We start from the raw sequence: 13,448 nt of genomic DNA, 5'->3' as shown, positions 1-13,448 counted from the left end.
CCACAAGGGGGCAGCATTTGCACCACTGTATGTAGTGCCACATTCACATCATGAGCCACCACTAGATCTGCATCTGTCAGCAAGGTATGGGGTGTGTTCAGAGCCAAGCAGCGTGTGAATATCTGCTAGAAGGTGTACATTGCGTGGCGTGGCCACCTCAACACATCATGACTGATTTATTGCCTCCAAGGAGCCAAGGAGGTTATGTTTTCAAATACCATAAACTTCTCTAGTTTATGATATTTGGCAGAACCTTTTGTCCAAAGCGACTTAAATATTATATTAGATCAAAATGATTTGCAAATAAAGTTGAAATGCCTACATTAAGCATAACTATAATCGCAACAACAGCATTAAGTAATCATAGTAATCATAATAATATGAAATCAACATCAGCGATGAGCCTTTCATAACAAAAAGCATGAACATTCAAACCATAAGAATATTAAATAATTAGTCAACAGATGAGTGTAAATATTTCTTGAGTGTATAAATGATGAGTGCTCCTATGAGACTAGCAGGTTAATGGTCCAGGCAGCTTTGGACTGTTCAGTGTTACCAGTGCCCTTGCTTCTCAACTGGAGACCTGGACAAGTCTGACACTCTGTGCAAAGTAGAGAATAGAATATGAATGAATCAAGGCACAATTAGGACAGTTATTTTCACATTTAAGATCATAGACTGAGGCATAAATATTCTCTTATGGTGGATTTAATTAAATTGCAAGGCACATGCAATAGAATAGAATGTATGTTATTGTAAAACATTCTTATAAATACGGTTCCTTTGAATAAATAATCAAACACAATAATTGAATGCATGCATATATACACACATGTGCATTGTGCACACTATAGGTCTACATTGGCACCATATATCTTAACTCACTACAGTCACTAGATGGCAGCAATGGCTTGTGGAGGAAAATACGTTTTTGTAAATGTTCTGCAGTTGAATTCTTGCCAGCTTTGATCATTCGTCTTAGTTGGAGCAAGAATTAGTCCTTCGTTCAAAGAATCTAACCACTTCAGTATTAAATCTTAACCTCGTCCTAGATTATGGAAGAATGTTATTAAACCTGAAAAATATTCAATTGGCCATCATGTTCACGAAATGTTAGTTATAACAAACTTTTTTTTAGACGTTTTCATTTCTAACAATATCTTTTCTGCAAAACTGCACGGTGGTGCAATAAGCTAGACATGACATTCAGATAAAAGCGATTGTCGCGGGTATAAGGCCTTAAATGTCAGTTTTGGTCCAAAGTTTGACAACGATTGCTGACCCATTTTGCGGAGTCGCCATATGTTTGGAGTCCTTATGAAACAATGGCCTATTACAGCTTTATCTGAACATATTTGTCCTTCAAATGAGCAAAATGATATATGTTGGAGATAAATGAGAACTGGTATATGGAGGCTGAGATGGTGGATGAAGAGTAGCCTCCAGATAGGATCAATGAATGTAATCAATGAATGTAATGTAGCGAGGAAATAGCTGTTATGATGTTGGACACCGTGAGTTAAACGGCAACTATCCAGAGTGTGGAATTAATGACTGCCACACCAAGATTATCATAAGCAAAAAAAAAAAATCTCTTTAATGCTCTTCATTGAAATGCATTTTTTTTTAAATTGCCCGAACGTGGATCATTCTAAAGCTAACTCATATAGGCTATTTAGACTAGGCCTACTATCAATACCTGAGGCGAATAGATCTATCTGTGGTGATTAGATGTTCTTTTCGATCGACATTTTTTTTTTTCAGTTTTCCTTTATCTTTGTATGGGCCTGACTACAGAAACTCCGTGATCCTCTGAAGTATTGGAATAAGTTCTCCATGGGTCTGAATGCAAGAGCTCCAATGCTGAAGACTCTCAGGTGTTTCATTTTGAAGCGCATGCGCGTCCGGGTGCATCCAGGTGTAGTCAGCGATGCAAAGCCTTCGTGCAGCTATCAGTTGCGGTTTTTCGGCAGGACTTGCAGATCTATCCATGCAGATGTCTTTACTAGACAGGCTAGACTGGCGGGTAAGTTCTTTTGCAGATTCAAATAATGTCAATCCCTCGCATGCTATAGCCCACGCCTTGCTTATGAGACAGCAAATACTTTTTAGGTAGAATGGTGCCACATTTGCTCAACGTGTATAACCTCGTCTATGCTGATCTGCAAACATGTCAAGGGATAAAGTTATTGTAGACAATCTTAACTTGTCAGCTTGTCGAAACAATACAATTTCCATAATCCTAGGCCTATTGCTATATCGCGTATTTTGCCTAGTAAATTAAGGTTAATCAGTGGAAGCGCATTTTAAGCATATAGCCTATCTTAAAATATTGCATGTCATCGTTGAGACAAATGAAAACAGGTGTTGTGGTAAGGCAACAATAGTGTAGCATTGTTGTATCCCATTGCGCTGCTGTATTTCACCAGCGATAATTCTGAGAACTTCAAAATTACTTTTAGTCTATATTGATAAATAAACCCTGCGTGGCGGATAATTCATGGTTCAGATTCAGTCAGAAGGCAAAATAGCCTATATATAATTTATATGAAACACTAACTGCCTTTGACAACCGCTAAGATGTTCCAATTGGGCCTATTCTTTTTTTGCAGATATAGCGCTGCTGTTTTGCATTTGAGAGATAGTCCTTGCAGAACTTTGAGGTTAAATCAAATGCTTATAACATTTTTAAAGGCTACACTATCCCAAATGAAATAGGCTACAGCTTTGGAAAAGGAAGCATACACTGATATGATTTAGCTTGTTTCATTTGACTTGACAACTGGAATAGTTGCCCTACGGAGAAATATTGTTCTAGTGATAAATGTATTGCTGTTCTATTAGACATATGGGCCACTGAACTAAAAGTCATTGTTATTTTTATTATCATTATCGTTATTATTATTGTTGTTGTTGTTGTTGTTGCTGCTGCTGCTGTTGTTATTACTACTACTACTATTATTATTGTTGTTATTTTCTCCACACTATTTCACTACAACGCCTACATGTTCATATTAATTCATGATTATTTCGTAAACAGAAACAACCTACTTTTAACTTAAAATAATACAGGCGCCTAAAGGCTTGCATAAAATAAAGTTGAAATGTGCTATTTTAATTCACGAATGTATATATAATTAATGATAATTAGCCTACCAGACTTAAACATTATCCAGCGAAAGAGTTGCCTACACGTGCTACTTCAAATCTGACCTAAGTGTGGAGAAAGTATGCCTGCTAAGTATGCCTGCTAAGATGCACAAACAGTTAGTTTACGAAATACCAAGATGATCTCCAGCTAAGTCAAATAGATGCATCTTCTGTGTACAGAAAACTGCCAATGACCACAAAAGTTCCTAAATTGACAATGTGTTCAATCACAGTGTTGGCCTGCATGGCAGCAGATAAAACAGGTTCATACAAATAATAAGATAATTTATCAATTAATTAATGCTCCATGGGTCAATGTGAATGAGTGCTCCTCAAATATTTTTTTTATATATACTGGAAAATGATTAATTGACTTGAAACTAACCACACTGACCAAAGACCACGGTAAAGGCATTCGCTGCTGAATAAACCATAAGCCTGCCATTATAAACGACAGTTTACGTAAATCTGGTTTTATCTGTAAGTTGAATGCAACACATTGCTCCATTTCTTGTTTGTTCATTTGTGAGCAAGCTTTGTAGGTTGGTTATCAAAGTAGACGGACAGTGAATTTATTGGTCCTTCAGTGTTGCTATAGCCAATGGGAGATATTTATTTCCGAGCGTTACGCATGACATCATCGAAGGGTCACGCCTACTTGTAGTGGCAATGCAAATATAGCGTAGATCTGAAGCGTTTTATCATGAGTTAGAAGTTCCGTGGGATTGAACCAAAACTCTTTGGCCGTCAGAGGGAGTCGAGTTTCTCATTTCTGCAGTACAGCAGTTTTGGTGTCACTTGTCTCCGCAGCGTCCTTGTAAGCACCGGGCTCATCTTTTTAGGCTACTCATTGCGAGCAGCGTTGGGATCTGTGCCTCACTGATAGCACAACTCTTCTTAAAAAAAACTTTTTTAGTTACAGAAACTGTGCCTCGTGACTAAGAGCAAGTTGATGCCTATTTACTTTGAACAAATACTCAAACTATCTGGATTAAGGATTCGAGGACAACCAGCTCTTCAGTCTTGTTTTTCGACTTGAAATTTTGGCTGTCTAAACATGTTGTGGAAGCTAGCAGATAACGTAAAGTACGAGGAGGATTGCGAGGTGAGTGGACCTAAAACTTTAAATAGACTGCTTGAATACCTTTTGAATTAAATACGTTTTGAATTAAGTCGACATTTTAATAGAGGAAGCTTCGAGTGGTGGTACAGAAACCTAAGGGGTTGTAACCACAGCGGGTAGGTCGACTAAAGTCTCATCAGACAAACATGCTGGCCATCATTTAGCCAAGTTTCAGCAGTTATGGTTCAACATAGGTTTGCATTACAAATATAAGTAAATGACCCTCATATTTTATTTTATTTTATTTTTTAAAGAGAATAAAATAACAGATAACTCGAAACTCTCTAAAGTTGTTGCATCTCCTCTAAGCGGGACACTTTAACAGCTTACAATTAAATAGCCACACTTCTTTAAAAATAACATGATAGCAATGCAATGCAAGATGTAATGTCACCATTGGCTGCTAATTTGTTATTAAGCACCGGTTTTGTTTTACAAATTGCCTTCTTGACGATCAAAACAGCACATTTCGCTGATAATCTGGTAACGTTTAGCAGATCTTTTTTTATGTTTCATAATGTTCTTTTTTATCGTCTTGTGCATTTGTCTAGCTTCTTAGTGCATTTACTTAGAGAGAGGTAGTCCTTGGAAGAAGGACTGACAGGCAACATAAAGCTAGGTCAGTCTGACAACCGACTATCAATCACGCACAAATGGACATTTGGTGTTTTGACAGGATTCGTTTATTTATTTGGCGACAACGCCATTGTTATACCTTATACATATGTTATACCCATCCAAGAAACTGTGTGGTCATTGGGTTGCCTGAAACAGTTCGACTGTTTATGGTTATTCTGTAGCTTAAACTTATAGCCTAAACTTTACCGACTTGTTGAGGAGTTTGATCCGTAAATTTCGCGCATTGCAACACACCCAATAAAAGCAACCATTCCATTGTGCATTCTGTTTTCAGAAAAGAAATGCAAGTAGCCTATACTCTGAGCTGGCTGACTGACTTTACAGACCAATAACAACTGTAGAGCCTACATTAAGAAAAATAAAAATAATAATAAACCCATCAGGTTGAAATAGAAACTGATTTCGAAGTATGATTACTGTTCAGGCCTAGCCTACTTCATCTGTAAATTAACATATTGCCTCACCTCAACTAGCCTATTTGAGTTTCGACATGAGACATTATCGTTAAGTCGAAAAAAATATATAGCCTATATAGATATAAAATGGGGAATATTGTGGGATGGTCTGTATATATTTGCTTGAATTGTATATATCTCCACATCGTTCCTGACTTGTCCCTAATATTATTGATCTACTTACCTTTATTTCAGGAAAGACATGATGGCAGTAGTAATGGAAACCCAAGATTACCACACTTGCCTGCCGTGAGCCAGCATCTCTATAGCCCGGCACCATCTCTGTCGCATTCAGGCAGCTCCGACTTCCAGCCGCCGTACTTCCCTCCCCCTTACCAACCTTTGTCGTATCCTCAGTCCAGCGACCCTTATTCGCACATTAGCGACCCTTTCAATATCAACTCTATACACCAGTCTCAAGCATCCACCCAGCAGCAGTCATGGCCTGGTCGTCAGAGCCAGGAGATTGGACCACGCGGCGGCCTCGCCAGCCAGATACTGGGCCTGGAGGGTGGCTCATCCGGGGTGAGAAGAGAAGGGTTTCGACGACCGGAGCTTTTACCTCCTCATGTCCAAGGCATCGACTCTATTGGAGAGAACATGGGACTGCACGAGATGGGTCACGGTTTAGACGATGTTCAGGTAGGTGTTTACAAATTTGATTGATTCTAATGAATAAAGCGTGTCTTGGGGAAAATAAAAAATGGCCGGCGAAAGGGCCAAATTGTTCTCACTTACAATTATTTTTTTATGTTAATAATCAGCATCTGTGTTCTTTTCAGTGGATAGACAAAATGTGATAAACAAAATTGTACTCTTCTTACAGCATGTGGATGATCACAGTATTGTAATGGCAGACCAGACAGTCATCAAAAAAGGTTAGTTTCAAGCTGTTTATTGGGTTTTGCTTTATTGCTGTTTGAAATATCCATTAGTCTAAGTTAGATCAGTAGAAAATAATATGTTGTTTTTAGGGAAAACATTGTGCCCCAGTATTTGCTGCACAATAATACAATATATGCCTTAGGCCTACTCATTTTGGATTAGTGATGCAACAAGTGACAGAAAAGGAACCACAAAGTGCAGTGTGGTGAAAATAGAGTTTTCTTTAAATATAATGAATGCATTTATCGCATTAAAGAGCACCAATCTGACTTTCTATCCAGCACTTCAGTTTTTGTTCTTTTTGCTGTGGTGTACTACGTGAAAAAAAAAGTCTGAAGGAGCACCTCTACTGATACTTGTTCAGGGATTGTGAGGAGTTGTGGTTGTTGTAGTTCATATGTAAATCCTTAATCCCTTTAGTCAGGTGGTGCATTTCAATAATCTCAGCCTGATCCCGAGTGCATTCTAGCTCCAAAGTGAAGTAGGTGTGCTGATTCAGCCCGGGTAGAATTCTTTGAAAATGACAGGCTAGCTGACTGACACACTGTGAAGGTTGGGCAATCTTTAAGACACTGTGTTGAACTCCAAAAGACTCCATGTCCTAAGACGTTTTGTTGTTGAGGACGGTGATCTCTGCTCTTTTCAAACTTCACTGAAAGGCTGTCACAGGATTTAGTTTAGTGCTTTCTCACTTACACGCAAGCACACACAGAGGCATGCTCTCACACACGCATGCATATGCAATTCCACAAGGATAGTTTTCAGGCAGGTATACTTGGGGTGTGGCACTTTGCATAAATTCAGAAAGTCATGTCTGTCTTTTGATCTGACTTGAAAGATTGCTCTGCAAGAACTAGCCAAGAAGACATTTTTGCCCTGGGCGTCGATGAATTTTAAAAAATTGAATGCTGTTTTGTTTAGTAATTATCTGAAGGATTTCTAACAGATGTGTAAATTAATGGATAATTATTGGAGCTTTTAAAAAATATTTGTTGTGAGTATATGCTTATTTGATGCAATTAAACTGTCATGGTATGTTTTCATTGTGCGACAATTTCTTGTGTATCCCACTAATTATAATACAGTTTAATCTTTTTTTATATATACACAAAATTACCATAATACAATAATAATAAGCATGTGATAAAAGCACATCAAGACATGCTGGTATTTCCGATAATATTATAGATGGTGTGATATAACAGATATTCAGACTGTGATACTTTGTTTAACGTCAGTTCAGACATATTTTACATTTGATATTTTTTGTGTGTGGTCTAAGTGTGGTCAACCGAGTGCTACAAGCACACAGGGAGTTTTGTCCTAGTGACTAATAATGAACCTGCTCCCTTGTGATTTTTGTCTCAGTATTAGGACTAAGAAGTGGCAGGAACCATGATCGCTTACAGAAGACTTATTTTGAGGGTGGCTTTCTTGCGGGTGAGGATTAAAGTGCTTGGCGTGTGTGTTTGCCAGTAGTCAGATCATTTGTCTTGAGAGCCAAAGACCTGAACGATGCTGCATTGCTGTGGTGTACCTGAAAAGACAAGCCACGTTTGTGAGGTGAAAGGTCTTTGGCAAGTGTGATATTCCATCAGCGGTGTAATAGTCGCTCTCCAAGACACATGGGAATACCCCCCCCCCCCACCCCCTCTTTCATGCCCCCACCTCCTGCTCCCTAGAGGAATGACGTGTTGGAAGCTTAAGGGAATGTCTATGAGATTGACAATTGTACTCAAAATATTTAGCTTTAGGCGTACTGTGAAATGTGAAGCTTGGGCAGTGTTTAAGCGTTGTGTGTGATGGTAATGTCCTCGTAAAAGATTGCTTCATAGGTATTTTGTCATGCATGTCTTTTTGTCGATCTAAGCTAGGATGTACAGATGCATGTGTTTTCACTCGGCAGTTTGGCACTCGGCTGAGTTAGGCTACACATACTGTAGCTGTTTGGTCCCAAACTACAAAGCTGTTTGTGCCGTCGACCACATGCAGTATAACATTTCGGAAGCTATTCTATAGTCATTTGCCCTCATCGTGAATGTTTTTAGGGGTGCACCCTCTCCGTGCTCAGTCTTACTCAACATTTTTTTATCTGCAGTCCAAGGGGCTCAAAGTTTCGCTTATTTACGTTCTCACATCCTTCCCTCCCAGGCCCGGTGTCTCTGCCAAAGGGGAACGCCCTTGGGCTGCCCTTCCAGAAGGAGCCGTTGCTGGGCATGGTGTCCAACCCCACGGAGGTCTTCTGCTCGGTGCCTGGGCGTCTCTCGCTGCTCAGCTCCACGTCCAAGTACAAAGTGACGGTGGCGGAGGTGCAGCGGCGCCTGTCTCCCCCCGAGTGTCTCAACGCCTCCCTGTTGGGGGGCGTTCTGCGAAGGTGAGTCAGGTCACCGCCACACCCAAAGCAATGTGTGCACAACGTTAGCTGCAGCTGAACTGCTCGGCGGATTTTCCTCGAGGAACCTCTGACAAAAGTAGCTCATGTAATTAATGTGGACTGTACATGTACTGTAGCAGTATATGCATGGTCTTACCCAGAATTGGTCATCTATATTTCATCCTCTGGTCTGATTCAAAACAAAACTAATTCAATGGACTGTAGAGCTTTTACAGAGACTTGCTAACAGTGACCTTATTTGTTTAAATGTTTGTCGGAGGTAGTTTATTTACATACAGTATGGCACGGTGTATTTGTGTGTGTTGTTTGTCGGAGGTAGTTTATTTACATATGGCACGGTGTATTTGTGTGTGTGTGTGTGTGTGTGTGTGTGTGTGTGTGTGTGTGAAGTATCATATCTACATCCCTGTGACATGATGAGAATACGTATGTCTTGTTTCAAGGTTGTGCATCGGGATTATGTAGCATTAGCGTCAGTGTGTCTTGGGAGTGTGAGGGTTTGCAGTGTTAGGAGTCGCTTGGCTGATTGTGATTGTTGCAGAGCAGTTGACCTTGTGCCCCATATGTCAACAGTCAGTTGCTGTGGGGGCTACAGTAGAGAGTGTGGGGTGGTGATGGTGTGTGTGTGTGTGTGTGTGTGTGGGGGGGGGGGGGGGGGGGGTTGTATACATCCCCCTGACCAGAATCTGTGTTTTTGCTAAGAGAGCACGATTTCCCTCTCCCATGTGCCCCCTGCCTTACAGACACACACACACACACACACACACACACACACATGCAAACATAAGCACACCCTCACTCTGAGACCCTATAAAGTAGGTCACACAGTGACATAAGAGGGGGATGAGGGGGGCTTGGGGGAGGGGGGGGGGGGGGTCGCTCACACGCCTCCCCAAAGATGCCGCTCTCTGCCACTCACCACGGAGAGTGCGAGGCCCGGGCATCAGTCATGTGGAAAAACGAATCGGCCACAGCAAGTGGGGAATCTCTGTGTGCGATTGTGCGTGTTTTTGAGTGTGAAAAAATATACCCCTTGTAAAAAAAAAAAATTAAAAAAAAGCAGCTAAACGCAAAGCAGAGTTGGACTAAAGCATCGTTCCCGTCAGCGTCCGTTAGGTCAAGAAAAGCATCCTTTTGTCTGCCTTTTGTCTGCTGCAGCCAACCTCTCTCGGCTGGGCTGCTTTTCTCATTTCTCCGTCGTCTCCACTAGTGATATGAGCCCCAGGGCACCATGTTTCGTTTCGCACACAGACATTTAAGTAGGAGGATGAGGAGTTCCGTTCAGCATAAATGTGAAATAAAGAATAAGCCCGACATGCCGTGGTGCTTTGCAGTTCATATGTCTTGCGTTGGGTGCTGTTTAGTGTGTTTGTGCCTCTCGCAGTGGCCTCATTTCCCTTCATCGTCTCGTTGTTTCGCAGGGCCAAGTCGAAGAACGGCGGACGGTCCCTGAGAGAGAAGCTGGATAAGATCGGACTGAACCTGCCAGCCGGACGGAGGAAGGCTGCCAACGTCACCCTGCTCACAGCACTAGTAGAAGGTACTGTACGCCATACCATGTCTAATAATCACATGGCATTACATTAGGCCTACATTTACATTTGGCGGACGCTTTTTAATCAAAGCGAAAAACATTTTTAAGCTTTTAAGAGCAATTCTAACAACAATTTTACAACAATAGACAAAAACCACAATAAGTGCATCAGTGAGTGTAGTAAGTGCATCAATGAGTGCAACTGTCCGTAGGATCAGCAAGACTTGTTGTAAGTAGTGAGTGCTATGAGAAATGCTCTCTGAAGAGCTGGGTTTTCAAGATGGAGAGGGATGTCTCTACTCTAGTAATAATACTGAAACCTCTGTATGCTCTCATGCTACCGTTTCTGGAATAAAGAAATGTAGGCTTTGGTGACAGCACAATAGGATGTGAATATAGCACAGTCTCCATATAGTAACAGCGTCGGGATTGTAGGGTTAGTTGGTGTCGTTTGGATGACTGTTCATTTGTGTTTCTAATTAGCTTCTCACTGTCCTCCTTCCATCTGTAGTTCTGAACAGATAAGGCCATCGCCTATGATTTTGTGTCTCTGTTCAGGCAGGCACTGGCACAACTGTATGATGGCAACGTCTAAAATGTCTGCCCCTAATGTTTAGTGGTAAATAGCAGGCCACTCAGAACTCGACGAACCGGAAAGCAAACTGATCATCAGTTGTGCAAATCCGCCCTTGTGTTTTGAAAGACGCGATTGTTAAGGCCAAGTTAAAGACGTTAGGCAGCCCATGTCAGGTATCCCCCCCTCGTTTGTCACCATGAAGCATGTGAGGATCATATAGAGCCTTCTGATGTGGTCCTCTGATAAAAGGCAGCGCTGTTCGGTCTCTTCGCTGACATTTGTCTTCGTTCCCTGGAACGCATCCAAGTAATGATTCATAAGTGATCGGGACTTTCTTACTGGAATCACGAGCCTGTGAGAGCCTCCAGCCACATGCAATACTGTGGAGTTTTATTTATTTATCTATTTATCTATCTTCTATCGCTCTTCCATGGCATTCTGTGTAATGGACAAGGCAGCGGTTGGAAGCAGGGACATGACTGGGAGGCTGTGTTATTTAAAGACCTTCAAAGCTGAAGCGAGACTTATTATCACGTGTTTGTTTGCCAAGAGGAGAGGCTGACCTTAAAGATGGAGAAAGTGATGTGCGTGTCTATCAATAAGTCGCTCTGTAGGGCTCTGTAGGCCTCTCGGGCGCCTGTGGCCACAGAAGCCCATTAAGAGTGTACAGGATGACTCTGCCAACCCCCAATGCTCAGAGGGTGTTATCATCTCTGAACACCCTCCCCCCTCCCCCACACCACCCACACACACCCATACACACACACACACACACACACACACACATACACTTAGCCTCAGTAACAGAGACGGATAACTGATTTATTCAATGAGCACTTGATGTGCCTCTATGAATCTTGAGGCAAAGACATAGGGCTTGGTGATGCAGGCTTACATCATGGTAGTCAGGAAAGTTGCTCAGACCCTAACTTTGTTTTTTGTCTCTGCAGGAGAGGCCGTGCACCTCGCCAGGGATTTCGGCTACGTGTGCGAGACGGAGTTTCCGGCAAAAGCGGTCGCGGAGTACCTTGGCCGACCACATGTGGAACGTAATGAAATCAACTCCCGCAAAAACATGCTCCTGGCTGCCAAGTAAGTCCCCCATGTGAACGACTGATTCTTACAATGCCGCATCCATTCATCCTGTACGCAATCTGCAACGCACGTTGCCATTGAATTAAATCCACATGCAATATTTTGAGCTGTGGCACGTCATCGCAGCATAGAGACTAATTCATTAGCTACCGATTGAATTACTGTATACTGTACAGATGTCTCTCCTGTTTTTTGTACAGTATGGTGAGTGTGCCTTTCCTCTTCTCTGTTCAGACAAATCTGTAAGGAGTTCACTGACCTGCTGAGTCAGGACCGCTCCCCGCTAGGGAACTCCCGTCCCGCGCCTATCCTGGAGCCGGGCATCCAGGGCTGTTTGACCCACTTCAGCCTCATCACCCACGGCTTCGGATCCCCGGCCATCTGCGCCGCCATGACCTCGCTGCAGAACTATCTGAACGAGGCGCTCAAACAGGTGGACAAAATGTACCTGAGCTCGGGCAGCGACACGCAAGGCTCGTCCGAGGGCGGCAGCAAAAGCTCGGAGAAGATGGAGAAACACAGGAAGTGAGGGGCCCCAAGCATCCCCCCCCACCCCCCCCCCCCCCATGCGGACAGGAAATAGACTGTCACTCCGACTCTGTTGCATCTTAAAACCGCATTGCAAACTTGTCACGTGTTTGTTGTTGTTTGCTATTTCAGTTTTAGGTCCTGATTTTGTCCCGTTTGTCACGCACCTAACCCTCCAAGTCTGTGATAGCCATTTTGTTTCTCCTGACATTTTTTGAAAAGAAAAAAAAAAGACAATTAACACTTCTTTTTGTCCGTCGGTTCGGTCTCATTGAAGCTCTCTGGGTCCCACGTGTGCAAGTGGTCGGCAGATTTTTATGCAACAACAATGGTGGCCTTTGGGCACTTTTTTTTTGGCAAAGGACAGGCTTACTTTCCCGAGGACATCATTTCAAGATGGCTGGCTGCGTCAGTCTCTCTCATACTTTGATTTTGTGTGTGTGTGTGTGTGTCTGTGTGTGTGTGTGTGTCTGGTGAGAGAGAGAGAGAGAGAGAGAGAGAGAGAGAGAGAGAGAGAGAGAGAGAGGTGAAGAGCATGCAGTTTCCTCTGGTTTTTCCTCAAAGGTGCTGATTCCGTATTAGATGCACAGAGAACTGATGCTGTATTTTTCAGAAGACGTTAACTTGTTCTTTGCGTGTACTTTCAAATGTCTTCATTGGCAACAGTGTTATTGTGTTTTTGACCATGGGAGTGATTTAAGTTGTCGTATGCGAGATTGAAGTGTATGCATGGGTGTGATTGAATTCAAATATGTATTAAGTAATACCTAAATCAGAATGATGAAAAGTATCTGTCATGGTAAGAGCAACTGGAGATCAGTAAAAGGTTAAATGAAATAATTTTGTTTTTGGAATTAAATTATATGGAACTGTCATAGAAATTCCAAGATTTAAAAAGTACCCTTGAGTGCTAATATAGATGAATAGAAAGCCATTTGTTGTATGCATGTATGCCTGTATGTATATACATTTGTATATATGTCTTTTTAAATGAGTGCTTTTAATTAGAGATAAGACAAAAACTGAGGATTTTTTCACTTACCTTGACCTGAATGTAAATATTT

General features: G+C 41.9%; 1 protein-coding gene across 2 annotated transcripts; it reads left to right on the top strand.

The window, feature by feature from the left end:
• Positions 1-3,878: 3,878 nt before the first annotated feature.
• Positions 3,879-12,410, top strand: tfap2c (transcription factor AP-2 gamma (activating enhancer binding protein 2 gamma)). 2 transcript variants are annotated; one of them, XM_062546289.1, is made up of 8 exons: positions 3,879-4,258; positions 5,566-6,012; positions 6,197-6,248; positions 7,624-7,695; positions 8,407-8,629; positions 10,072-10,190; positions 11,712-11,853; positions 12,091-12,410. In XM_062546289.1, the coding sequence occupies exons 1-8, from the start codon at positions 4,211-4,213 to the stop codon at positions 12,383-12,385; spliced, it is 1,398 nt and encodes a 465-aa protein (XP_062402273.1). In that variant the 5' UTR covers positions 3,879-4,210; the 3' UTR covers positions 12,386-12,410. The 2 variants fall into 2 exon arrangements, with proteins under 2 accessions (XP_062402273.1, XP_062402275.1); XM_062546291.1 differs by lacking the exon at positions 7,624-7,695.
• Positions 12,411-13,448: the final 1,038 nt, after the last annotated feature.

This window comes from Sardina pilchardus, chromosome 9 (assembly GCF_963854185.1).
Source record: "Sardina pilchardus chromosome 9, fSarPil1.1, whole genome shotgun sequence".
Classification (NCBI taxonomy): Eukaryota; Metazoa; Chordata; class Actinopteri; order Clupeiformes; family Clupeidae; genus Sardina; species Sardina pilchardus.
This window is presented reverse-complemented; position numbering and strand designations above follow the sequence as displayed.